Below are 27781 nucleotides of genomic sequence, written 5' to 3'. Positions count from 1 at the left end.
AACCTAAGTGGCACATGGCGATTTCCAGTGAGTGCGGAGTCCCCGAAGAGAGCAGTGGGGAGAGGAGCTGAGGGTGCGACTCAAGGCCGAGGAAGAGGGCCTCCCTCATCCCCTGGCTTTGCTGAGCCGAATGCCAAGTTATGTGCCCTTCAGAGAGGCCGAGATCTTGACACAGCCCAGCCGCTTCCCGCCGCCGCTCACGATGCTCTGGATTCGGTAGTTTCCGCTGCTGAGCCAGCCAGGCAGCTCCAGGGCAGGCAGTGTGAAGTCACTTCTGGGCAGTGAGTAGGTGCCCTGTGGGAAGGAAGGGGAGCCCTGGGCAGGATCCTGGTGATGGGGCCTCTCCTGGAGCCACCCCCGGGCTGCAGCCATGGACAACCAACCCATCCTCCCACTCTCCTGAAGGCCCCAGGATTACAGATCACCATGGCGCCATAGGGCACAGATTACTATAGCCACAGGGTCCCTGAGATCACACCTGAGGTCGTGTCTCCCATTTCACGGACGGCTAAACTGAGGTGCCCAAGACATGAGCGGTTCTTACAGAGCTACAGACAGCCGGGTCTGCAGGAGGCTGCAGGGCCCTTCTGTCCAAACCCCGTTAGCCACAGGGACAATGCCCCCTACCCGGGGACTTACTTCTTTGAAGGGACAGTGGCAGGGAAGCCCGTAGGTGTGCAGGGGCTCTGGGCAGGGCTCCCCGGGGGGAATGAAATTGGCAAGCAGGTTACAGATGTCCTCATAGGTACAGCTGCCAAGCTGCTCCACACACGGGATCTTGATCCACAGGCCGGCCACTTCCTTCTCCACAGTCAGCTCCACCTGGGGGAAAGTTGCAATGTAAATTCTAGGGCAAGCATAACAGCTCCACTGCCTCCTGAAAGAGTTAGTGTGAAATTATAACCACAGGATGTAACTGGATGGGCAGTGACAGCCTGACCCTGAATGACAACACTGCAGTGTGTGCCCACGGCAGGCACTAATGATCAGGTGTGAATTTTCTCCCCTCACTGAAACACACGCAATCTGAATTCTGGAGTTGTCACCACCCGCTGACCGGAGCCGACAGTTGCACCAAAATCCCACTAACTGGTTAACTGTGGCTCTCAGTCCAGTCTTCACCGCAGAACCACCTTCTGCCCTGGCCTTTGGATGACCACTGTTCACTCACTGGAGCTGGTTACCAACGTGAGGCCCTTTGGCTCTTCCTGGATCCGATTTTCGCTGTGTCGCCACAGAAGGCAGAACAAAGAAGAACGGGGATTTACGGGGCGAGATTACTGTGAGGTTAGTCTAAGGTCGTAATCACAGCCAGGTGACACCAATGGCACTTCCTCTGAAAGTGCAGCTCCCCTACTCAGTGGGGGGACCTACAACATGACCCTGGGGGAAGCTAGCAGAGATTACAAGGCGCTTCACACCTCCACGCTGCCGGATCCTCCTCTGCTCTGCAGGATGGAGCTGACCTGGGAAGAGAGCCAGGCCCAAGGCAGACTGCCCAGCTGCACCTGGCACAGGCTGAGCACTAAACAGCCTCTGCCAAGTAAGCTGTCCCTTAGAACTGCGCTTCTGAAGTTAGTTCTCCCACACATCGAGCCACGGCGGCCATGTGACAGGAAGCCACGCTGTTAGGCTCCCGCAGCTCCAGCTCCGACCTCTAGCACGCCACGAACCCCGGCCTCAAGACTGGCTTTATTTGAAGTTTTGTTTCTAAGAGACAAACCCTTACTCCCCTGGAGGCTGCTGGGCTCAGGCTGGTTCCTTGGGCTGTGAACCCAAGTCTTCTCAGTGCCCCAACATCAGGGCATTGGCGTCTTCCTCCAGGCCCGGAGAGAAGGGGAAGTCAGCACCCCCGGGTCCCGTATGGACAGGTTCAGGCTGTCTCCCCGGCTGGCCTCGTCTGCTCTGACACATCCACCACCCACCCCGAGTTCCAGACGGCTCCCACCAGCCCCGGCCTCTGTGCTGCCAAGCTGATGAGGACCAGGCAGAGAGCCGGAGTCAAAGCGAGTTCTCCACTGACAGGCAGAGTGCCCCGGGAGAGTTGCTCCACTTCCCTCAGTCTGCACCCCAGCCCCCAAAGTGGTGTTGGTGCCCACCTCTCACCAGGGCCCACCGCCCAGCACATGGCACGGTGCCCGGGACGCACAACTGCCCCTGGGCCAGCTTGTCCCTTGGCTGACAGCCCTCCTTGTTTTCCCAGTACCTTGAAGAAAATACTTGCGCCAGTTACACCCACAAAGGAGAACTCCCAGTGAGGGGAACGGGGTGGGGCCTCTACGGGAAGGAGCGAGGCCTCCCTCACTGCTGTCCGCACCCCAGACTAGCACAGCACAGGAGGGGCAAAGCGGATGCTCCTGCACTGAAGACCACAGCCAGCCCAGCTTGGATGCCACGCGGGACTGACTCCCCAGGGCCCGCTTCTTGGTCTCCTTGCTGACAGGGACGTGGAGAAGCAAGCAGAACTCCTCAGTAAGGCACTACCCACCCCTGCACACCAGGACTTCCTCGGCACTCATGGCACAACTGCATCAACTCCCCACCTACTGCCGGGAGACAGACACAAGCATCCTGGGGAGGATCCCGGGCTCCAGCCTCAGGCTGGCACGCGCCTGCCGGGCCCCTGGCAAGCCTCCCCCGCCCTCCCCAGACTCAAGGCCTCTGCTCCGCAGCCCTGACAGTGAGGTGTGTGGGTCTCACGAGTGCAGGGAGACCTGCCAGTGACATCCCAAGAGCAGGAGCTTCCTACAGCCTGGAAAATATCGGCTTCTTCTCTTGGAGCCTTCAGAGCGGGCACACAGACAGCGCTCGACAGAGTTCCACTGCCTGGGAGGGCAGCCTTCGAATAGACCAGAGGTGTCGGAGGCCCGAGGCAGGGAGCCCTGCAGATGCGTCCCTTGGAGGGGAGGACGGCCACCAGGCCTGAAACCCCAGTATATAAGCATGCACGCCAGGGAAAATGGACAATTCCCGGGGTGGGATGACCAGGACTACAGTCTGCAACTGGAGGGAGGCCTGGCGCATGGGCATTAGTGACTACATGCAGGCCTGCGGAGGAGCCAAAAGATCAAAGAGAGAGCTCCTGAGCGCGCGCCCCAGCCTCACCTGCAGCTCTGGGATCTGAGGATCGCAACTTTGAAAACTCTGCAGCACAGGCCCCAGATGGCACTTCTGACTACGGGAATGTCCCCTGAACAAGGTAAGAGGAAGAGCATCTAACAGGCTGCCGGGGCAGTACGCGGGGTGGAAGCACAGACCACAGTGCTTGGGGTGGGCAGCGGCCCGGGGCGAGGGTCTGCAGGTGAGGGGACAGGTCGGGAGCCGCACCTGGCCGCCCCTCTGCTCCCCCGGCTGCTGAAGCTCGGGGTCTGTGAATTGCCACGAATCACCTCTCCTCCCAAACAAGCCATCACAGGGGCTTGCGTCCAACAGCGGGTGGCCTGAGAAGGGGAAAGAACTAAACCAAAACTCCACACAAACCAGGAGTGTGAAGGGACAGGACCGAGGGGGTCTGAGGCTCATTCGTACTAAGCATGAGTGAGAATAAAGACAAAATTTGGCCCAAGTTTATGACAGGTGACAAAGCAATATGAAAGGACCAGGGGTAAAATCCATGGTGATGACCCACAAAGAAGCAGGAAAAGCAGCTGGGGCAAAGGACAAGCTGTGCCTGCTTCCAGCTTCCACGCTGGCTCCGGACTAGCTTTCCTGGAAACCTGCAGGAGTAGGCAACACTCCAGGGTCAGCAAAGGGCACGAAGTGGAGGTGAGGCCTTCGAGACAGTGAGTCTCAGATCAGAGGGCACTGGCTGAGGCCCTGCACCGGGTAACAGCTGAAAAAACTGCAGTCGCCCAGCCCAGAGAAATTGTAGGAAGCCATGGGGGAGCGGAAAGCTGGGGCGTGGGGTGTGGGTCGAAGGAGCTGCAGGATAAGACTCGTGCTATCCAGAATGCTGGCAAGGGCTGGCACCAACTACGCAAGTCCTGTGTGCCAGGCCTGCCTGGGGCACTTCCCACGTTACTGTTGGCTCAGGCACTGTTCAAGCCAGGCCTGGGAGGTAGGGACTGGGACTGCACCAAGTCTACGGCTAGTTTCAGGAACAGAGATTTCACACCAGAACTTCTCAATAATTAAGGGGAAGAGTGGATTCCAGAATAAATAGGGAGGAGGAACAGACTGCAGGGCAGAAGAACATCCTAGAAATGTGGTGATCCTCAGTAGAGCATAGGACTGCAATCAAGGATGCTGCAATGGATATACTGAAAGCCCTTATTATTCCGAGAAGAACAGCCAATAGAGAGAAACTGGTTACTCCCAAGTAAATACAAAAGGCAAAACTCATGAAGACACCTAAGTTTTCTAGGATAGCACAAGGGACTGGGAAAGATTTTAAGAACATGCTCAGAGTTGACAAACGGGTGGAAAAGGACAATCCGTTGTTGTTAAGAGGTAGGTTGCCCAGAACACCGGGCGGCACTTTTGCAATGTATGACTGAAGGTGTATGTGGGCCTGGTGGTACGTACGGCTCAGTGGTAGCGTGCTTGTCCAGCATGCACAAGGCCCTGGGTTCAATCTTTAGTGCAAAAAACAAAACAAAGAAAAAGACCTTAAAAACCTGTATCTAGATAATCAGGAAAGTATAAAAAGATGCATAAAGAGGATAATGTCTACAAAGGTGATTTTAATAGTCAAAAAAACCCTTCCCAAACCAAAATAAATACACAAATAAAAACTACCCTGGAAACAAACTAAACATCCAACAATAGATTTGTTATATAAAATATGCTTTTTTTTTTTTTTTGGTACCGGGGATTGAACTCGGGTCCTTGGGCTTGCAAGGCAGGCGGCGGAACCACTGAGCTAAATCCCCGGCCCCTGTTATATAAAATATGAAAGATCCACAACAGGATATTTCTGCCATTAAAAATCTGTAGGTGGGGCAGGGGATTTAGCTCAGTGGTTTTGCCTCCTGCTGCGCAAGTGCAAGGACCGAGTTCAATCCCCGGTACCAAAAAAAAAACCCAAAATTTTAGGTGGTTCTATGTCAAATCCCATGGAAAGAGATATAGAATATTGAGTATGATGCTTAATAAATAAAAGGCAAGTTCAATAGCATATGTCATATAATCCCATTAATATAAGTACAAACACTGTATTTACAAGCACGTAAAAAGTCTGACAAGATAAAGAGCTAATCATGACTGCCCTTTCAGGAGAAAGCTGCAGGAGGCCTTTCTAAGAAGAAGCACTGCTCATTTTCATATACAGCTATTAAAAATAAGTCCATCTATTCTGGATAAGACTGTACGAGAGAAAGCTGCAGAGAACATCCTATAAGATGTTCAAAGTGTTTGTCTCGGATCACGGCTGTGGGATTTCAGGTGATTTATTTTCTTCCCCTCTATCACCTGTGCCTTCTAAAGTGACGCTACATCACTGGCTAATTGATGCGTCTATTTTATAATAACGACAATGACAAACCCTGGTAGCAACCAGAGTGGGCCACATGTCTGAAAAGGCTGGGGTGGCCTCGGCAGGCACCGGGTGTCAGCCCCTCGTTGGGAAGCTGTTGGGCTGACATCAGGGGTTCCTTTAACCCTACAATCCTGCCATCTTCTGAGCCCAAATGGGTCTCTGGGCCTATCCATCTTTCGCTGCCGTGGGATGTTAGGGTTCCAACTTCTTCTCTAAGTCTCAGGTCCCCTGCTAGGGCCCACGCCACACCCCTCCCACCTGCCCGCTTACCTGCAGAGGAGACGTGAGGGGGACGCTGGTCTTGCCCTCTGTGCCGACGGTTACATTCCCAGGAATGACAATGGGGTCAGGCTCCACAGTCAGGCTTTTAATCACCGCGGGGTCCTTCCCTTCATCACAGTTATCCCAGGAAAAGCGGCCAAGCTGGGAAGGCTGGAGCCCATCAAGCAGCAAGGAAGGAAACAAAACAGAAGTTTCACAAAGGGGCCACCTCGGCTCAGAAGCCTCAACAGAACAAGTTCCTGGCAGTGCGACAGGTCCTCCCGGCCCCACTGGAACTCTGCATCTTACACTCAAGCGCACACCTGTCTGGGGCTCTACAGGCAGGGCTAAACGAAGAAACCAAAGACACCATCTCCCACAAGCGCGCCCGAAACTGAAAAGTACATCACCACACGGGACTGACGGATCTGTCTCCGGGGCTGCTGCTCTCTGGCCAGCCTGGGACCCCACTAGAGCACCGGCTCCTGGGGAACCACCCTTCATGGCCCCTTCATACGGCACCCCCAATCCAGGGCCAAGAGTAGCAGGGAGCGCGAAGCACAGTGGGAAACAGTGGCACTGCAAGCCCTGCCCTGGAGGGACAGGACACAGTGGGGAGATCTCCAGTGGGGGGTCTCATTCCCACCCCAGCACGCATGCCATGTCCCCGCCACGCCCTGCAGAGTCCATCTCCACCTTGTCCGAGCCCACAGGACCACCCACTCATTTCCAGAGGATCTCGAGATCTTTAACACGACCCTCGACTCTTCCTAGCCACTCACACCTCTTCCAGACCCCCGAAAGGCTCAGCACTCCCTCTAAGGGCACCCAGTCTCAGAAGGAAAACCCACCAGCCTATACCCCCAAGCTGACCTCATCTTCCCCGCATCCAAAGGCAACTGGATCAGGACAGAAACCCAGTTCAGTCTACAACACCACCACAAAAAGAGGAGGAAGAGGAGGAGCAACAACACCTACCCTAGGCTAGGCTGACCCTCTCCCCACAGCGCTGGGATTAGGGCAGCAGAGGCTGCATCATTCCAGGACTCAGGGCCCGGTGCCATCTTGGGTCATAAGCTTTGGGTTGGTGCTGCAACACCTGGACCTGGGACCTGGGACCAATCCAAAACTGGTGAAGGGTCAAGAACTAAGAGCTCTGCTCTTCTACAGAAGGGCAACAGATGGAGTCACTCACCCTCCCTACAGAAGCCACACAGGGTGGCAGGGAAGGGTGTGGCTCTGGGGGCACACAGGAAGTGAGCCGGGTTGGAATCAAACAGACCTGGGTTGGAGTCAGCTCAGCCACATTGACTGTGTGATTCTAGGGGTCCGTGACCCATTTGGAGCCCCAAAGGCCACATTTTTTTTTTTGGTACTGGGGATCGAACTCAGGTCCTTGTACCTGCACAGCAGGCGGCAAAACCAGTGAGCTAAATCCCCGGCCCCAAGGGCACATCTTTTTTTTTTTTTCTTCATTTCTTTTGGCACAGGGTCTAACTATGGAGTTCAGGTTGGCCTTCAACTCACTACTGGTATGTAGGCCAGGCTGACCTCAAACTCACTGCAAGCCTCCTGCTTCAGCCTCCTAAGTCCTGGATTACACATGTATGACACCATGCCCACCTCCACATCTTTTTTTCTGAGTGCGAGAGATAAAACCCATAGCCTCACATAATGCTAGCCAAGCTCTCTACTACCCAGCTATATCCCCAGCTTTTTTTTTTTGGTATTGGGGATCGAATGCTGGAGTACTCTGTACCTGAGCCATGTCCCCATCCCCAGCCCTCTTTATTTTTTCACTTTGAGATACAGTGTCACTAAAGCTGCCCAGGTGAAATTCAAGCTTGTGATCTTCCTGCCTCAGCCTCCCTCAGTGCTGGAATTTAGGTGTGTGCACACATGCTGCTCATCCACATCTGGGTGGAGGCATCTCTCCCTTCCTCTCTGGGCTGTCCCAAGAGTTAGGGCGCTCATGTAAAGCTCACACACCGCACCAGGTACAAAGCATGAGCAGGCTCACCAAGGGACAGCCAGGAAACTCCCACCTCCGCTTCCTGTCATTAGTTCCTGAGATTCCCTGCACACTGGTTACACTTCCCCGTAATGGAGTTTGTTGACATGGGTTTCTAATCCTTGGAATGAAGGTCACATATGACTAAGATTAAGGCAGGTTGGGGCAGGAACCAGCAAATAGTTCCTTCAGCATTCATTCTGCAAACATTTAGGAAGGGACAATCACAGGCAATTTTCGTGATGTGTCAGGTCAAGCAGTTAAGACACAGTTCCTGCCCTGCCTCCTGGAACTTACGGTCTGATGTAAGTAAACATCACCCCCTGGACTGGAGAGTGCCAAAGGGAACGAAGAGAAGACGTGGAGAACAAGACTCCCTTCCACTTGGCGGTGGGAGGACTCAAGCTGGACATGTGCAGGATGAGGAGCCGCACCTACGAGTGCAGAGAGAACCCAGGCAGAGGCCCTGAGCCTCTCCAGGGCTAAGGGAAGGGTGACAGGCTAGGGGCGCTGGATGAAGGGAGGGCTGCAGAGCCTCACAGGTCATAATCAGGAGGCAGTGGAACCCCACGAAGGTCCATGACTGAGGACGGGGTTTAGAGTCAGGCTGCAGGGACAGCCCGACAGGACTGGCCACCTCCTGAGGCTGTTTCCTGAATTCCGAAGCAGCCCGATCCACACTGAGAGGAGAATCCAGGCCCAGGGAAGTTCCCAGCATGCCCTTTGGTCCCCTCATGTTTCCACCACTCAGCACCCTGCTCCCAGGCCCTGGGGAGGCAGACAAGGTAGGTCCCAGAGGCGGCGCCCAGCTGGCTGCCTCCGTGGTGAAGGGTTCTGCAGCTGATTCCAGGCTCGCTGGGAATAGAGACAGGCTGGGTTGGCAGTGCCCATGAAGGGCCAGGCTGGCACCAGATATCTGCCATGTCAGTGCACACCGACACATGGGAAGAGAGACCCATGGCAGAGGGGAAAGACAGGGCCCCAGGCTACAGTTAGACGCAGGTTAGCGCTACTTTGTCACTCTCCCCAGCTGAGGTCCTGGGCTCCTTAACCCCTGGAGACTCAATTTCCTCATCTATTAAATGGGCGTGATTCTATCTTCTCACAGGGCCACTGTGACTGGGAGAAGCCTGTACACAGGGCTCAACTTTTCAAGTCTGTCAAGCTCATGAGAAATGAGGAAGACTGAGAAGCCGCACAGGCCAGACCATGGGAGGGAGACAGCAGTGGCAAAGTGGTATCCCAGAACAAGGAAGGAAAGTGGTGGGAACCAGGTAAAGTTTAGTTAATAGGGATGCACCTATGGTGTTTCTCAGGAAGACACTGGAACTCGATACTGTCTTTGTAAACTTCTGTAAATCTAAATTTTTTCCATAAAGTTTATTAGGAAAAACTGGACAAGGCTCAATGCACAGCGCACAGTATGTGCACAGTAAGTGGCGGCCACCATACAACATCCAGGACTATTGAACACCTGCTGCATGCGGGTTCAGGGTTCCGGAGGCCAACGCACGCCATGCCCGTCACCCACAGCCTTCATCTGCCCCCCCCCCGCCCCCGCCCCGGGCAGGGCTCCAGAGCACACGAGCCCACAGGAAGCTGTAGATGACCGCAAACAGGATCAAAAGAGCCGCTGGCGCCGCGACCCTGGATGAAGCCGAGGCACACAGGAGAGCAAGCCGCAGGGCAGGCCCAGGGCCCGGCCAGACTCCACTCTACCTGCCCGGCCTGAGCCCAGAGAAGCGGCTTCCGACTGCACTCGGGGACAGGATGCTTATGCTCGGGGAAACGGGAATAGGTCTTTGCGCCTCATCCAACAGGTCACCCTGCTGCCTCTGAGCAACGCGAGGCCAGCCCACCTGCTCACCCGCGGTACCTGGTCCGCTGCAAACTTTAAGCTTTCCCAGGCCCCTCCCTCACTGACAGCTCTTTACACGCGAACAGTGAGGGAGAGCGGGCTCGGGGCGCAGCCGGACCTCCCCGTCCCGTCCCCGGTCTCGTCCTGGCCACTGTCCCCTCCACCAGCCTGCTCCTCACTCACACCCGCCAAGGCGGCAGAGGGAGGGGATCTGGCGCAGGCCCCCTCTGCACCGAAATGTGTCCCGTCCCCAACCCCGCTGCACGGGGCGAATGACAGTGAGGCGGGGCTGGACCTGTCCCCGCGTGGCAGGGCTGGGCGCACCGGCCAGCCGGGCTCTCGACCCCTCGCCGTCCAGGCAGGGCTCAGGGCTTTGGAGCGGAAGCGATGAGGCTCCAGGCTTCGGCCCGGGAAACGGGAGGGGCGCGCGTCTCCGGCCCGGAGCAGGGCTTAGCCCCAGCGCTGGGGCGGCCGGAGCGCGCAGAGGAAGACTGACCCTCCACAGAGGCCTGCAGCGGGAGCCATACCCCAGCGCCCCGACCCGCACGGGGCTGCACTCACGCGGCTCACGCCCAGGCGAGCGGGGTCCGTGGGGCTGGCGAGGAGCAGGCCCAGGACGAGCAGCTGCAGAGTCCGCAGCGAACGCATGGCAAGGATGGAGCGGCGGAGCCAGCCCGGACGGCGGCGCGGGCGCTTTAAATGCTGCGGCGGCGCGCGTGCGCTGTGGAGCGCAGCCCCCTACAATCGAGCTCGGCCTATGGCAGACCATGGGGCCCCGCCCCGCCCCGAGATCGCCCCGGCTCCGCCCCCGCTCCTCGTCCTTGGGCCCCTCCCTCCAGGGTTGGCGCGGCCGTTCCCGTTCGAGAAGGAAGCTGAGCGCCAGGAGGAAACAGCCCGTCCAGGGTGCGGGGCTCAGCACGGTGAGCGCAGCAGACAGGGGCACGGGTCCCTGTGGTAGGTGGGGGCTCCGCGCGGGTGGGCGGGGAATAAGCGCGGAGTGGGTGGGGCTGAGCGCCCGAGGGGCGGGGCTGAGCACCCAGAGCGGTGGGGCCGAGCGCGGGGCGGGCAAAGCGGTGGTTGCGGGGCTCTTTGTGTAACCTACTCTGCCGGAAGGAGTTTTAGAACCCAGATAACCAGTTTTATCCCACTCAAGTCTTCCTTGATTAAAACGTCGTGCTCCCTGCCAGTGCTGTGCTTCCCATATGATGTCACAAGTCGCGCTGACCGAGGAACGTGACCATTACGTACCACAAACACGTGCGTGAAACACAAGGAAGGAGCCCAGGGCTGGGAGGGGCAGGACCGGAGTCGGGGGGCGTTGGCTACTGCGCCCTCGAGGGCTCCGCGCGACGGGTGTGACGCAGCGTGCACCACGAAGTGGACGCAGATGGCGTCACCTCAAGGGTATGTGACGGCAAAAATACTTGCAGACAGCACACATCAAGTACGACAACTCTGCTCACCACCGACAAACACACTCAAAAAAACGATCGCTGCCTTTAGTACAATTACTGCAAAAACTAACTGTGGTGCTTTTTGGCAGACCAAGGACTTTACCAGAAAATGTGGGGTTTTGGTGTTCTTTCTCCTATTTTAGGCTGAGGAATCTGATACTCTGTGAGGTTAACTTTGAGAAAGTCACACAGAAAGTCACAGCAGAGTGAAGACTAAGCACCCGGTCATACAAGATTTGGTTAGGTCGCTATGCTAGCTGAAGTTCGCTTTAAAGAAGAAGTTAGAAATATCATTTCCACCAAATTACCACTAGATTGTAAGCTGCACAAGAGATTGGACCATAACTTATGGTCACTAAGGTGACTAAAATCCCACGCCTGCCTGACACATAATAGATAATCGTTGCTGAATAAATTAATGCATACAAAGAATTTAAAACTCACCACCTTTCTAAAATAAACTTTTTAGAATTAATTTTAGATTTATAGAAAAGTTGCAAAAATTGTTCAGAACCCTCTTCCAATTTTCCATTGTTAGCATTAAAATATCATGCTGATAAACAAAAATTAAACTCCCGACCTGTGAGATGTCAGAGTCTGTGGCCTCACCCTGAAGGATGAAGTCACCAACTGCAGGAGGTTAAGAGAGTTTTACTGGAAATGAGCAGAACAGCTCCTGAATTTCCTGGAGGGACCCGCCTCCTGGGTGGGTGGGTGACCCTTTGTCGGGGGTAATTTATAAGGCAAAGTCACGACATGGGTACAAATGAGTCAGACCACAGTCTGTAGGGTTACTGGTATAGCCACTCAGCTAATATGGATCCTACAGGGAAAGAGCACAGGAATTCTCAGGAGGGGGGGGGGGGGTTCGCAGTGTCCTGGTCCCCAGCTGAGTCTGATGCCCACTGGGCCAGGAGGTGCTAATATAACCCTGAACTGCTGTGGATCTCTAGGGAGGCTGCAGGTCTGGTCTTGCTTCTTCATCCTGAGGCCTGGCTCTCTAGATTTGCCTCCAGCTGCAATTCTCAGGTCCTTTTTTGAGCTGACATCCTTGAGGGCCCAATCCCCCTGCACATTAATCTCTATCTAACTTAGCTGCCTATAGTAATGGTCTTTCTGTACGGCCTAAGCACAGGCGTTGGCACAGGCTCCAGACTCCCTGATGAGCCTCTTGAGAGGACAGGCTCCCTCTCCCAGCTCCAAAGCCCTTCCTCAGGTGCTTGTGCGGTTTCAGAGCAGCGCGGAGGAGGGCCTGCCCATGCTCCCGGCAGAAGTGAAACTAGAAGTCTGCTCCGCAGCCAACCTCACAGTTGAGGAAGAGCCAGTCATGACCACCAGGCCAGTTTCCAGCCAGGGGTGCGCACTCTGTGGCGCTTTTTGAAAAGTGTGGCTCCTGGTCTCCCGCAGGGAGCCGCTGGGCTGTTTCATTCTCAATTCTCGGCGATGGCGCTCTGACAGCCAGCAACCTGAAACACGCACACACGTATAAAGGTGCACATGTACACAAAGGTGGCAATTATTAGAACAAGTTCTCTGTCCTGAGCAATTCAAGTTCTAGGAGAAATGTCTGAGAGAACTGGAAATCGTTGCTTCAGCATCAGTGATGGGCCTCCTGGCATGTAGGGAACAGGGACAGGGGACATTACTAGGACCTCTGCACTGAGTCCTAGTCTCCTGCGAGCCCCGACAGCACAAGGAGAGTTAACTTATTATACAGGAAAGGTAGAAAAGGTGAGACTTGGAGAAGCTGAGCTTTGGGCCAGATCAGTGCTGCTCTGGGCAGCAAAGACGAAAGCCCCCCCCCCCGCACCCCCCACCCCCTTGCTGCATCTTCCATTCATTACATAGGAGAAACAAATGTAACAAGATAACCGGAGTGGTTATGTCTCGAAGTGCCATAGCTGGCCTGTAGGCAGGAGAACTAGGCCTACTCAAATGATTTTTCCCTAAAATTCTGTAGCATTGCTCCGACACTGGCAGAGTAACCGGGGCTGGGACTTGAAATACCGTGGCCCAGGAGGAACAGCCATGCTCCTGATGTGTGTGTGTTGTCAGGTAAAAGGGCCGAAAACCAAAACCAGACCAGGCCACAAGAAGCCTTTATTAGGGGAACAGATCTACAGGGCTGTCTCCGAACAAAGGAGAGACAAAAGCAATATGGCCAGGACAGCAAGTGCCTTTTATAGGAGCGGGGGTGGGGCTTGTAGGAGCTGAGGCGGGGTTCAGTGAGGTAGTGGCTAGGGAATGGAGGAGCCGGTGACGTCACTAGGTGGTAGGAGGTGAGTATTAGGTTACTCTCTAGGTGGGAACAGGGGCATGCTGGGAAGAAGGGTTTGTTCTTTGGTGGGAGCAACCATCTTAGCGTGACGCCACACAGGGGAGGGGGCAAGGCACGATAGGAAGAGGGCAGCTACTATACATGATAGCTGCTGAGGTCATGGGAGACCTATAGTGTGTGTGTGTGTGTGTGTGTGTGCGCGCGCGCGCGTGCATGCCCTGATTATGAAACATGCTTACCACCTCAAATATTTATGAAGCAGCCAAGCATGGTGGTGCACACCTGTAATCCCAGCACCCAGGAGGAGGCTGGGGCAGGAAGATTACCACGAGTTCGAAGCTAACTTGGGTTACACAGTGAGTTCAACGCTAGACTGCACTACATAGTGAGACCCTGTCTCAAAAAACCAAAAGCAAAGCAAAACAAAATATGTAGGAAGCCGGCATATGGGTCAGATATAGAGGTCGCAGAGAGAAGAACAGACCTCAAACAAGGTCTGACTGCGTGGTGATTCTTAGCCATTTTTACACAGCTTCTAACATAATTTTTATAAATCATCAGTATGGGTTTCTAGCTTTGCCACAGTCCACAGGGCTGAGTGGCCACACATAGAGGTGCAGCTGGCTCCCCCATCCTCACCCACGCTCCCGTCTGTGTTATCACTCTGCCGCTACAAGTTTCAATCCCACCTTTAGTCAAGGCTATCTGGTTTTAAATTTTCACTATTCTCATTTTTTTTTTTTTTTTTGGTACCGGGGATCGAACTTGGGTCCTTGAGCTTGCGCAGCAGCCAGCGAAACCACTGAGCTAAATCCCCAGCCTGACTATTCTCATTATTATTATAACTTTTTTTTTTTGAGACAGGGCCTTGCCATGTAGTTCAGACCAGCCTTGAACTCACTATGTACCCAAGGCTAGCTTTGAACTCATGGTGATCCTCCTGCCTCAGCCTCCCAAGACTATTCTCACTAGTAAAACACAGTTTTCAACAAAAAAAAAAGTTTTCAAAAAGAAAATAAAGTCCACATCTCTCATATAGATATTGTGAGACTGAACAACAGTTACTCCATTTTGTATTCCATTTTGTAATAGGGCCCCAACTTGTCTGCTTCTGTTACGGATCACCAGGTAGACATCGAGTTCCAGGGATGTGCTTGTTGTTGTGCCAGGAAGGTCTGTTGTGTGCGTAGTGTTCCGTCATGCTTGCCCAAGTCCATATCTGAATATGTTATCTTAAAAACAATCTGTAAAAGTTACTTCTGCGTTTCGCTTCTGTATTTCTGCTTGCCAACTTCCCCCTAGCATCTCCTATAAAAGGACCTCAGGCTCTGAGCCTCTCGCCTCTCTAAGCTTGGTGCTTGGAGAATGCCATCTGGCCAGACTAATAAAGGTCTGTTTTACAACTTGTCCAGTGTGTTCCCTCCCGGGTGATCTTCGCTGTAGTCAGCTCCTCGGAGCGTTTGGTAAGGCCCATGGTCTTACAGATATAAAAGGCACATGCACTCAAGATTTATTTTGCTTAATGAGGCACCGATAAGATGTTACAATCAGTTTGATGACGATCCAAAGAACAAATACATTAAATACCATAGATGTGAAGAGCCTGACACTATGACTCATGATTGTAATCCTAGCTTTTGGGAGGCTGAGGCAGGAGGATTGCTATAAGTTCAAGGCCAGCCTGAACTATGGAATACACAACAGGACCCTGTCTCAAAATTTTTTAATTAAAATAATAAATGTGAAGGCAAAACTGACCTCTCCCATAGCGGCCTCGATCGGCACAGCGGAGGGTCCGAAGCCGGGGAGAGCGGTGGGAGAGGAAGAAGAGAGGATGAAGAGACTAAGACTCTTCTTGAAAGTTCGGGACCAGGTGGAACCATAGCTCGTCTGGGGCTCAGGGCCGCCCGGGAGCCACGCGATCTCCATTCCCAGGGGACGGCGGACGACCCGAAGGCCGGGCAGGTAGTGCTCCGCGGCCCACGTGGCCTACGCAAAGGCACCGCGACTGTTTCGTGATCCGGGCATGCGCAGGAAGGGAACGGGGGAAGGATACAAGGTAGCGGCTCCTGAGGCTGCCCGGTCCAGGTCTACAGCGTTAGGGAGGAAGAAGGGCCATCTTCAGGTTCCGCTGAGGCACACCGCAGAAGGAGGAGGAAGACAATTTAAACCCCAAGGGCCGCAACTTTTATGTGTACAGCAAAGATTATTGTTTGCTGGTATGAGTCATACGTACCTCAGAGGCAACGAGAGCCACAGAGCCCACGATGCGGAGCAGATAACAGCAAGGCCACTTGGCCCAGAATGCTTTCCACGCAAGTCACAGTTCTGCCGCAGTGCGGGTACCCGGCCTCGACCCTCCCTTCCGAAGAAGGTGAGGCCGAGTAGACGCTCCCGGGGTCCCGGTCCGCGTGGGAAGCTACGCATGTGCACAGAGCTGCAGGGAGCTGGACCCACTGCTCGAGGCCAGGGCCTGGCTTCCGTGCCGCAGCCTGGGCGAAGACGGCGAGTAGGAAAGATGACGCTTCTCGCCGTGCCAGTCTGAAGCCCGACCTGGGGACAGCCTGCCCACAGCCGGGTCAGAGGGATCGCGGAGGGAGGCATCGCTATAGTCCCCGAAGCTCACCCCTCCAGAGCTGTGAGGCTCACGCTGGCCCTGCTGGACCCCTGCAGAGCTCCGGACAGTGGCCAGGCCCAGGCTGCGCCTCGGGGTAGGACCCAGGGGAGACCTTCTCGAAGGCCCGTCGGGCTTCCCAGGTGCAGCCAGCAGTGAGAACCAGTGCGCCAATACAGGCGAAGGAGGAATATGACTCAGCAAGTCCGAAGTGGACCCCAAGACTGAGTGTTAGCTACCTCCCCGTGAGGCCGAGGTCGCTGGACAATGCTGAAAACCACCGTTTGAATAGTGTTGGGGCTCAGGAAATGGTACCCCAAAGTACGGCACTGTGGCAGACTGAGCGCTTCTGCTACTGGACTTGGGAGGCCCAATAGACCAGGCCTGGCCACCTGCCCAATCCTGGGAAACCAATCTGAGAGACACGCAGGAGTCAAGACAGGAAAAGTTTTGAGGACCAGGGATTTAGCTCAGTGGTGCCACCACCTACCTCAAAAGCCCAAGGTCCTGAGTTAGATCCCTGTTTTAAAAAAAAACAAAACAGGAAAAGAGTTTTGTTTTCAGGGTGATCACTCGGAGGACAGAGGTTAAGTGACCTATGACCTGTCTTCAGATACGCTCACAGTATCAGGAGGGTTGAGAGTTCAAGGCCAGCCTGGGCTACATAGCAAGACCCTGCCTCAGAGAAATAAAAATGCTCACAAAGTGACGGAGACCTAGAGGCTGGGCCTGCAGGTGCCCCATGGGTACCAAGAACAGGCTGAAGCTCGGCATCTCTGCCTCGGTTTTTCTCCTTTTTTACCTTAAAACTCTGGGTCAGCTTCCTGCTCGGCCCTGCACGTAGATATGTAGACACTTCAGGAGTGCCAGTAACACAAGGTTGGTTACCCCTAAATCTACCTGCCTGTCCCGTCCCCTTTAAGACAGAGGACACTACAGTAAGTCCGGGACTGCTGGCCCAGTGGGCAGCCTGCACAGAGCCCAGGTGAGAGCGCTCGGAGTGATTCGCCAGTCCCAGGCCTCGTCCTGAACCTCGATCCCTCCTGCTCCCAGAAAGTGGAGCCTCACAGACCTCCCCGAGCCTGAGCGATGCCTCCGTGGGGACAAACAGAGGCCCCATCCTACCCCAAGCAAGAACAGACACTGGCAGAGCCGAATCGGATTCCTCTGCGGCTCTAAAACCAAGGCGCTAGCGCCCTGGAAGACGCCCCCTGCCTTGCGGTCGGTCTGATCTCTTAGACTCGCGCCCCTTTCAGCTTTCAGCTCCTCAAGCTAAAGTTCCTTCCATTTCCTCTTGCTTTCCAGTTCAGATTTTCCATCTGAATTCACGCTGATGTCCTCAGTTGTAATTTCCCTTTTCACTGAAGGTATTGACATGGGCCAGGAAGGACAGTGCTTCCCAGTTCTCCTCACGCCGTCTGAGAACCCTCCCGACTCAGCCTTCCTTAATTTGGTGTCTTCCTCTGGGAAGTTGCCCGAGACAGCCGGGTGGATCCAAGCCCGCGGATGGAAACCGGTTCTCTCCTCCTCCTTCCCTCCCGGCCTCCTGCGGGCTGCGAGCCTGACTCAGGGTGGCAGCGCCTGGCCGTCACCTCCCCAGGACCAGCCTGGGGTCCAAGGAAACCCGATGACCCCCGCAGGCCGTGGTGTAGCCGCCTGGCCTCCTCTTAGCCCTGGGACCTGAATCCCAACCTGCGACTGGCAGCTTCCGGCCCACTGGTACCCCACGGCCCCTCCACGGGCCCTGTACAGTTGGTGTGCGCCCCGTCCTGTGCCTGGCTCATTCCGTCTGCCGCCCGAGGGTGCGGCCCGGCTCCGGGGTGCAGAGCGGAGCCTGCGGCCCCCACAGCCCCTGCAGTGCATCAGTGCCGCCGGCAGGGGGCAGCCACGACCCAGCTTGGACTGCCCGGTGCCCACTGGCCGAGGGTTCAGAAGCTGCAATCCAGAGTGAACTCTCCAGACGTTAAGGGTGGGCGCTTAGTTTACTCGGTGCGCGTCCATGTGTGTTTCACAGGGACTGAGCCAAGGGCCTTCCCACTAAGCTGTGTCTCCAGCCTTTTTTTTTTAACTTTGAGACTGAATCTGGCTCAACTGCCCAGGCTAGGCCCAAGCTTGTGACGTCCTGCCTCAGCCTCCCTGAATGCTGACTTTTGTAAGCCTGCAGCAGTGGACCCAGCTTCATTTACACCACTGTGAACGACTGAGCTAAAAATGGGTCCACAGGACCGACGCAGCCCAGAAACACCAGTGGGCAACTGCGCCGAACTTGAGTCAGAGAGTGAGATGCTAGGGCGAAGTTGGTTCTCTCAGGTCTTCAGTTGCCTGAGGTCCAGCGGACAAAGGGCGTCCCGACTCCCCCCAGGGCTTTCTGCCCCGGGTCCGGGGTGGGGCTGGGCCTGCCCAGGGGAGCCCCACAGCCCGGGCCAGGAGGTCGCCAGGGCCCGAGGGCAGGAGGGGGGCAGGGATATTTTTAGCCGCCCAGAGCGCTCCTCGAAGCCTTATTTAGACATCAGGCGACAGGGCGAGCTGGAGGAGGGCGAGCCGCCGGCTCCTCTTACGACTGCTGTTCAGCCGCCTGCACCCTTTCCAGGCTCGGCTGCTGGAAATAGCAGCCGGCTGGCCTGGGCTCTGTCCCGCTCCGCAGGCCGGCCTTCCTCAGGGGCTGGGCCTCAGGCCCCGGACACCCTGAGCAAATATCCCCTTTCAAGCCTGGGCTGCCTGGGAGCCGTGCCCTCCTCGGTCCCGAAGATGAGCAGGAATAAGAGCAAGAAGTGTCCCCCTGGGCCGGGGACCTGCCCACACCGAGGCGGGACTGTAGCTTCCCTGGAAGCCTCTGGTCTTCACAGCATCAGCGCCATCCCGCTCACTTGGCTGCTCACGTGTGTGTTACCCAGTCTTCCCTAGGGTGGGGGACACGAGCCCGGAGAAGTGAGTGTATGTGAGACTTCAGGGCACAAATCAGTAGCGAACCACAGATCAGATGAAAGTCTATTCTTTTGAGACAAGGTCTCGCTATGCAGTTCAGACTGGTCTTGAACTTGCTATGTAGCTCAGGCTGGCCTCGAACTCGAGGTGATCCTCTTGCCTCAGCCTCCCAAGTGCCAAGATTACAGTTGTGCATCACCACACCCAGCCCTAAAAAGGGCTATTTTTTAAAAAATTCATTGAGGTACAGTCAATATACAAAAGAGCTGCGCCTAGTTAATGTACACAATTCGATAGATTTGGTCACATGCCTGCACCCACGAGACCATCATCACAACCAAGGCAACAGACAGATTCATTCCCTCAAAACTTCCTTGTGCCCCTTTGTTTTGTTTTTGTTGTTTTGTTTGTGTTGTGGCTTTGTTTGTTACAGTGAGAACAATTAACTTGAGATCTACCCTCTTAATAAGATTTTAAGTGCATAATTAAGTATGACTGACCATAGGCTCTTGGACCTGTTCATCTTGTAACAGAGCCTTATACCCACCTGAAGCAAACCCCAACTTCCCCTCCCTCCTAGCCACCATAATGCCATTCCACGCTCGGCTTCTATGAGCCTGACTTCGTTTCCCAGGACTGGGGATTGAACCCAGGGCCTTCACGCTGAGCTACATGCCAGCCCTTTTAAAAAAAATTTTATTTCGAGGCAGGGACTCATCGAGTCACTAAGTTATCCAGGCTAGGCTCAAAACTCGTGATCCTTCTGCCTCAGCCTCCCAGAGTCCTGGGGTTACAGGCGTGTGTCACCACCCCCTGCTGGGCTATTTTAGATACTTCACATAGTCATGACTGGCTTGTTGCAGTTAGCATAATGTCCTCCAGGCTCACTCACATTGTGGCAAGTGGCAAGATTTCCTTCCTTTTTTAGAGCTTTGTAATATTCTACTGTGTGATATACACATCATATTTTGTCTTTATTCATCTGTCGACAGACATTTAGGCTTTCATCTCTTTGCTATTGTAAATGATACGTCAATGCACCTGGGAAAGCAGCTCTCTCTTCAAGATCTTGCTTTCAGTTTTTTTTAGATAAATACCCAGCAGAACTTCTGGATCATATAGAAATTCTACTTCTAATTTTTTTTGAAGAACCTCCATACTGCTTTTCATAGCGGCTGCCTCATTTTCTGTTCTCACTAACACTGCACTAAATGTCATGGAACACAGGGCCTTGTGTGTCAGGCAAGCACTCTACCCCTGAGTTACGACCCTCATCCACAGAATGAAGTCACAGAATGAGTCCCAGTGTGGCTCCTGTAAGGAAGAACTACTGCCTCTGAAGAAGGGGCGTGGCGATGATTCCTTCCAGTCGCAGTCCCGGGGACCTGTGTGTCCGTCCCCTCAGGCTGCCTCTCCCAGCAGACCCGTCAGCCTCCTGGCCAGCGTAACTTCTGCTTGCACACCTTCCACAACGGGCACTCACTCCCTGCCAAGCTGGACCCCTGGCTGACCAGGCGGAAGAGCCCCTTCCTCCCCAGCAGCGGACCCCACATTCCTACTTCTGCAGGCAGCTGGGAGACCATCCTCATCCTGGAACAGGAAGGAAGAGGGGGCAGCAGCTGCCTCGGAGACCAGGTGTCCTTCAAACCTCGCCAGGCTGAGTGTGGGGATCCTCCCAGCAAGCCCGGCTCCAAGGCTCCCCCAGCTGCTGCTTTAAGAAGCGCCATGGGGCCTGGCCCCTGCTACTGCCCCTGGAGCCTGTCCAGGGCCCCGATTTAAAAGTATTGCAATGTTTTTGAAAAACAAACATGTGTTGTAACCCGAAGCCCTGGTAACCACAACACTGCAGGCTGTGCTCAGGCTGACGGTGGAGGAAACCGCTCCACCTACCCACAGCGCCTGCTGCCTTTGAGCCGTAGTCACTGGATTACACCGGCCAGCGGCCAGCGGGGGACCGGCAGCTCTGCAGTGCAGCTGCAGGATGGAGCCTTCTGCCACCTTCTGCGGGCCAGTGACCTTGGGCTGCAGCCTCCGACCTTGCCAATCCGTGCTCGCCTGCACGATGACGGCACAGAGACCGAGAGTCCAGCCCTGCAGGGCCCTCCGCCCCGAACGTATCCGCCCCACTCTGCCCGTTCACCCAGCGCTCCGGTCCTACCGGGCCGAAGATGTCTCACAGCCTGGCCACGAAACGCTCTTCCCACATTTCAGACAAGAACCCTGCTTGATCTACAGAGCCCAGCCCGAACATCACCCTCGGCGAGGCTGCGGCCTCCCCTCTGCTGGGCAGGGCCAGTCCTGCTCCTGTGAGGTTTACCCTGCGATCCACGGCCCGGCTGCTGGGGCAGTTGCGACTCAGCAGCCTCCACGTAACTGGTTTAACTCGCATGGTGATTGTGTGTGTGTATTTGTGAAAAAAAGGCGAAAGTGGACCGGATATTTAGCTCAGTGGTTCTGCCGCCTGCCTCGCAAGTCCAAGGACCTGAGTTCGATCCCCGGCACCAAAACAAAACAAAACAAAAAAGCCGAAAGGGAGAAAGCGCTATTTTGCATTTAAGAATCTCCAGCCAGGTGTGGTAGCACACACCTGTAATCCTAGTATTGGGGAGGCTGAGACAGGAGGATCACCATGAGTTTGAGGCCAGCCTGGGCTACACACTGAGTTCAAGACCAGCCTGGATCACATACTGAGACCTTGACTCAAAAAACAAACAGATTTCCCACATCTTTTGCAAAATTGGAGGATCGGTGCAGGGTGGACACTCATTTCTCCCGCACCACAAACCGCCCAGACTCCTCCCTGTCCCCAGCGTGTGCTACCCCCGAATCCGGGCGGCCCTTTTCCCAGTTGCAGACAGCCCGCCTGGCAGGCGGCTGGGAGTCGAGCTGCAGACCTGGCCCACCTGCCGTGTGTCCGGGCTCCCTCGTTTTGAAACGTTTCTACCTCCCTGTCCCTATAAACCCTTCAGATGCCCCAGGAGGTCCGCATTTTGGGAAAGAGCCCCTCGTGAGCAGCAGCAGGTCTGTGACAAGCTGCGCAGCTCCTTGCTAGATTAGTTCCCTTCCTCACTCCCAGACACGGCCCGTCCTTGCCCTCCACGCTCCCGTGCCCTGGCTTGCAGCAGGGCCGGCAGGTGCCTGCTGGCTGGAAGCACCCGGTTTCCCAGAAGGGCAGTTCTCTTTGGTCCCACTGAGTGAGTACCTCATTTTGCAAATCAAAGAATGAGGTGGAGCTGGGGCTGTGGTGCACACCGGTCATCCTAGCTACTTGGGAGGCTGAGGCAGGAAGATCGAAAGTTCGAGCCCACCCTGAGCATCTTAGAGACTTAGTGAGACCCTGTGTCACAGTGAAAAAGAAGGGCTGGGGTGTAACTTGGTGGTGGAGCAGCTCTGGGTCCAGCACAACGGCAGGGGGAGAAAGGAAGTGCAAGAGCTAGAACTCACGCTGACCAAGGACACAGAGTTCAGCTGTGTGGGACTGAGGGGGACTGAAGGGCGGGTGCTGGGTGGGAATCACGGACATGCGGCGGCCGGCGGCGTCCTCTGAGAAGGCCTGGAGGAGGCGGGGGGGGGGCAGCTGAGGTGCAGCTGCCATCGCTCAGTCAGTCAGCACCACAAGCTCTCCTCAGAGGACAGAAACGCTTGCAGCTCCTGTACCACCCACGGGGAGGGACCCGACCTGCTGTCGTCCCAGCCAGGGAACCGTCCCCTCCGCATCCCGGGTGGGGGCCCCTCGGACTCCGCACTGCCCAGGACTGAGCCTGTCCCTCACTCTGGTCCCTTCAGGGCCTGAGGGCCTGAGGGGTAGGCAGGGGCTCGGGAACAGCACGCCTGGGCACCGTGGGCAGATGCCAGGCACACACCTGGTGCCTGGAGCTGCAGGTTGGGCTGGAGCCAAGAGCCGGCCTTTCCAGGCACTTCCCAGGAGTTCCTGATGCTGGGCATCCCTGGCCCACACCCTGAGCCCCGTGTAGCTCTGTCCGCTTCGGTGCCTTCCTGGCAGCCTCCAGACCCCAAGCACCTTGAGGAGAAGTTGCACAATTTCTCCCAGAGGATGTGCCTGGGTGCCGAGCTGCACCTGCCCACCCTGCAGCACCTAGCTCGGGCTCCTTGGGGGCCTCCAGCCAAGCTGTGGGGATGGAGGAAGTGCAGTGACTGACATGGATCAACTCTCGGTAGAGAAAATAGGGAAGCCGTGGGGCGTGATGGCACACACCTGGATGCCCAACACTCGGGAGGCTGAGGCAGGAGGATCACTGGAGGTTCAAGGCCAGCCTGGGCTCCATAGTGAGGAAGTGAATTTCACCACTTCTCCCAAGGCAATCCCAAATCCCAAACCACAGTTCTCCAGGGAAAATCGGCAGGGAGGGAAAGCTTCTCGCCAATAACCCTGACTCAGACTCAACCCTGCTTTCCAAGGGTTTCTCCTGCATTCAGCTCGACAGTGCAGTCCAGTCCCCGTGGTGGGAATTTCACTGTGAAGAGTCCCCAGGGTCTCAGTGGGGAGAAGAGAGACCAGTAAACTGCACTTTGGCCTGCAGGCCCTGTGCCTGCCCTGGCCCTGAGGGATGCTTCAACAGAAGCCTGAGGAACTGTTTCAGGTTTTCCTGCATTTCTTTCCTGTGAGTATTTTCCAAGAGGAAGCTGTCGAATCCGCCTTTCCATGCAGGGTCTGGATGTCCCAGGAGCCCCTCTTAGTAGGGCCTTGTTACCCACCTCGGCCAGGAGCTGGGGTTTCACAGTATCACAGTGATTTAATTCTAATTAAACCCAATATAATAAGCCTTGATTGCCGACCTGTGTATTCTCTGCTAGAGACGGAATCGCAGCAGCGGTGGCCAAAGCCCATCTGCTGTTTATCCTGTCCTGTGACGGGGCTTGGAAGTAGTTGGTCGGGCTGGGCAGGAGGCTGGATAAGCTCACTGGAGACCACGGCTTCCTCCTGTTGCATGGGGTAAGAAGCTGACTGCTGGACTGCAAAGGAAAGAGCAATAAAATGGGGTCATCTCGTAGGAGAGGTTTTCTAGGTGTCCCTGCGTATCACTGGCCACCTGTAAGTGCAGAAGATGCGGGGAAGCAGCCCGTGAGCCCAGCACACTGCCACCCCAGGAGCCTCAGCGTTCTGTCACTCAGGAAGAGAGAGCGGCAGTGGAGGAAGGGACCGGCCAGGTCCTAAGGTCCAGGCTGCGTAGGATGGGTGAGGAGCGAGGAGCAGGGCCCCTAACACCTTGCCCACGAGGCGGGGCACGGAGAGCACATAAACAGGTCTGACTCCAGCGGAAGCTGCCGCGTGTGCTAGGAGGGCTGCAGAGCGGATGGGCCGGACTGTTGGGCAGAGGCATTGAGCTGCTCTTGGATGGACAAGGAGACTTGCAACCCACAGAAATGGACTGTGAAGAAAATCACTCTGGGCTGAGGACATGAGCTTGGGGAACCATTGCGCTCACTCAGAAGAATTCACGGAGAAGAAAGCTTGACTGGAGATGTGCACACGGCCCGTGGCATGGGCTGCCCAGCTCCCTGAGCTGCCTGGATGTCTATGCCGGACTTTTTATGCCTGAGCGTGTCGTCTGTTTCTCGTGACAGATGCTCAGGATAATCCCTACATCATTCTTTCCCATTTTCCCCCAGGAACCTAACGCCTCAGTGTCGGACCTTTCCACAACCTAATAGCACAAGTCCCTCGTGGCCAGCTCCCCAACCTGCACACCCTCTGCTGACCCGACTCTACCCTCCCTGCCGTAATTACTCCCACTCCTCCTCCTCTCCCTGGATAGGGAAAGGTAGGACATGGTTTCCCATTCCTACAAGTATTGAGCATGGGCTGCACGCCCACCTAAAGGGCAATCGTAAGAAGAGGGTTGTATTACTCAGTTCTGAGTTGCAGACGATAGAAGCCAGGCAGCACGTCCCATCCCAGCCGAGGATCATCACCCTTTGGCTTGGTACCCCTCCAGGAAGTCCCCCTTGACCCTCCCCATGCGTCTTGGCCCCTTAATACCTTTTGCGTGGGACTAGCCTTATAACTTGCTTTGCATGGTTTCCCTTTTTTCCTCATGCATAAGTCTAACATCAAAAACATAGATTATAACCAACTGAAGGACAAGGTCTGAGTTTTGTTTGGTTTGGTTTGGTTTGGTACCGGGGATCTAACTCAGGTCCTTGCGTTTGCACTGCAGGCGGCGAAACCACTGAGCTAAATCCCCGGCCCAAGGTCTGAGTTTTGGCTTGTACCTTCATTATGCCTTGCCCATAGGGGGCCAACCATCCTGGTGTGCCTGGGACTTGGGACTTTCAGTGCTAGAAATGGGGAAATCCCGACAAACCAGGATGAGTAAGTCACCCCAATTGCCCAAGTAGTGGGCACATAGTAGTTAGGACCTGGCTGTTGATTGCTAACTCCGGAAGGTGTGACTGCTGTTTACCAGTATGTCTGATTCTCCCCTCCTTCTGGGTGGACCTTGTATTTCTCCATCCACTTGAAGTTGGCCATGACTGCAACTTGCTGCGACCCACGAAATGTGCATGGACTTAACATGTGTCGCTTCTGAGTGGAGCATGTAAGACCCCATGAGGTGCTCCCTGTGCAACCCCGGTAAGCATGAAGCCACCCTGCTGAGGCGGATGCACTTCAGGATGGCGTGATGTCGCTCCCTGCCCTGCTGGACATGTGGTGTGAGTGATAGCTTAGCGCCTCTCATGTTAAGTCACTGAGAAACCTCATCTAACCTGGCTTGCACAGTGACCGTCAAGAGTCTCACTGGCAACTTTCTTAAACTAAAACAGGAAAACCCTTGGGCTTGTCTCAGGCAGAAACATCAAAGGACATGTAACAGGCAGCAGTGGAAGAGTGGGAAATCTGAACCTACTTCCCAGGAGGCTCGGAGAAGCTGGAAGTAAGTGCTCTTTTGATCTGAGGGTCCAGAGCAGAACTTACCACCCCAGTTGCTGCCAACCAGCGCAAGCTATTGATTTCATGGTTGGCGTTACAATTTGAGATCCATCTTAGAATACACAGCTCTTCAGAGGGCAGATGGGAAAGTGACAGGCAGGAGAAACAACTGGCTCAAGCTCACCTAACCGCTCACGTCCTCCCCTCCTGCGTGCTGTTTGCCGTTCAGCCATCTCCGGCCTTTATGTGGCTCTTCTTCCTAGTTACCTCAACAGCCACCCTGCATTTCTTCGAGACTTGCTCAGAGTTTGATGGTGAGCAACTAATCACAACGTCATGCGTGGTTTTATTTTTAGGTTTTGTTGTTCTTTGAGACAGTCTTGCTGCGTAGTTCAGGCTGGCCCTGAACTCACTAGGTGGCCCAGGATGGCCGCAAACTCTTGGCAACCCTCTTGCCTCAGCCTCCTGAGTGCTGGGATCACAGGCGTGCACCACCACACCTAGGTCCATGTATGGTTTTAAAATATACTTTAATGGTAGGAATGTAAACTAGTACAACCACTGTGGAAATCAGTGTGGAGCTTCCTCAAAAAACTAAAAATAGAAATTCCATTTGACCCAGATAGTCTCCTTCTAGTTATCCTCCCAAAAAAGTTAAAGTTGTCATATTACAGGGATACATGCATACCCATATTTGTAGGGGCACCATTTATAATAGCTAGATCTTGGGAACAGTGTACATGTCCAGCAACAGGTGAATAAGGAAAATGTGGCATTGATACACAGTGCAGTGCTATGCTGCCATAAAGATAAACTTGAGGCATTCCTAGGTTAATGAATGCAATTGAGAATATAATGTTCAGTGAAATGCATCAGATACATAACTGCAAATATTGTGTGGTTTCTCTTGTATCAGAAAAAAATACATATATTGAGAGAGAGCAAAATAGAAGAGAGATAAATAGGAAGTAGGGTGTGGTGGATTAACTAATGGTCAATTTGTAACGCCCAGCCCAGCTGAACTGAATTAGTGTGGTCTGGGCATGGAAGACCCACCTGCGGATTGTTGTCAATAGCCATAAAAAGAGAACAAGGAGGGGAAGATCGTGGGCGGTTGATTTTCTAGGAGAAGCTTGCTGCAGTTGGTTTTCCTGATGCAAACCTGGCCGCTCTTGTTGGAGGAGGAGCTCTGATCTTCACCATGGGCATCACTTCCTGGCTCCAGTGTGGCTCCCTCTGCCAGGTGGCACAAATCCTTCACCCCACTAGTGTAGGTTTTCTGTCTTTCACCACTGGCCTTTGGGCCTTCCAAGAGCAGATCCTCGATATGGACAAGCATGAGACATTGCCGTGGGCTCCAGGCCTCTGGCTGGGCTTGTGGAGGACATTGCCTTGAGCTCTAAGCCTTCCGCTGGACTTGTGCAGGACATTTCTGGGATCCAGGCCCTTGGCTGGATTCTTTGGGCCTCTAGTGTGTAGCTAATCTCTTCCACTCCTTTGTATTTGACTTTGGGGGTAAATATTATAAAAATAATCCTATAAATTATGTGTCCTGTATTAAATGTATTCCCTTGCCAAAACCCTCACTACAATATAGGGAGAAGTTCAAATACTTCCCTAAACTACAAATTCCATTATTTTAAAAATATTTCAATATATTTGCTAATTGATTTCATTTATACTACCAGTTTCTTAGTTTGTTGAAAAGAAAGTTCTGTGTATCTGTTTGCTTCTTTATTGTAAAAATCTTTTTGGTTTATGTCTTGTACTCTGAGTAACAACTTTGAAGATAATGATGCATAGTGTAATAACTGTTATTGTCTTATTTGATTATGAAATTTTATTTTTCATAAAAAAACATTAAAAACCTTTTTCTATTTTAATAGTTTATTATAATACCAAATGCATACTCTTTTAATATAAGAAAATGAAGAACAGCTTTACAAATCCAAAATGTAATCGGAGTAATCATTATTAACACTTTTTTTGTCTTCTTGATACTGAAAATCCAA

The 27781-nt window shown here is 54.3% G+C and overlaps 2 protein-coding genes across 4 annotated transcripts in view; one reads left to right on the top strand and one right to left on the bottom strand.

Moving 5' to 3' along the window:
• Window positions 1-138: 138 nt before the first annotated feature.
• Window positions 139-7505, bottom strand: Gm2a (ganglioside GM2 activator). Its single transcript, XM_087194658.1, has 4 exons — window positions 7497-7505; window positions 5747-5908; window positions 640-822; window positions 139-294 (listed from the first exon to the last, which is right to left on the bottom strand). Exons 1-4 carry the CDS (start codon window positions 7503-7505, stop codon window positions 139-141), a joined length of 510 nt encoding a protein of 169 aa, XP_087050784.1.
• Window positions 6004-27781, top strand: part of Ccdc69 (coiled-coil domain containing 69) — a 55408-nt gene continuing 33630 nt past the window's right edge. Inside the window, exon 1 of one of the 3 annotated variants that reach the window (XM_087194994.1) lies at window positions 6004-10526. In XM_087194994.1, coding sequence (XP_087051120.1) covers window positions 9879-10526 — 648 coding nt within the window. In that variant the 5' untranslated portion in view covers window positions 6004-9878. The remainder of the gene's footprint in view (window positions 10527-27781) is intronic. The other 2 variants (XM_087194993.1, XM_087194995.1) reach the window with 2 other exon arrangements.

This window comes from Heterocephalus glaber, unplaced genomic scaffold (genome assembly GCF_053883595.1).
Source record: "Heterocephalus glaber isolate CG9 unplaced genomic scaffold, H.glaber_assembly_v1.0 deba00001606, whole genome shotgun sequence".
Taxonomy (NCBI): domain Eukaryota; kingdom Metazoa; phylum Chordata; class Mammalia; order Rodentia; family Bathyergidae; genus Heterocephalus; species Heterocephalus glaber.
Note: the sequence above shows the minus strand (reverse complement) of the source record. Positions and strands in the feature narration are given on the sequence as shown.

Coding starts and splice junctions, on each gene's coding strand:
- Gm2a (XM_087194658.1), bottom strand. Junction 823..5,746: donor CCCTCACGTCTCCTCTGCAG/GTAAGCGGGCAG, acceptor ACTTTCCCCCAG/GTGGAGCTGACTGTGGAGAA. Junction 295..639: donor GCCACTGTCCCTTCAAAGAA/GTAAGTCCCCGG, acceptor TCCTTCCCACAG/GGCACCTACTCACTGCCCAG.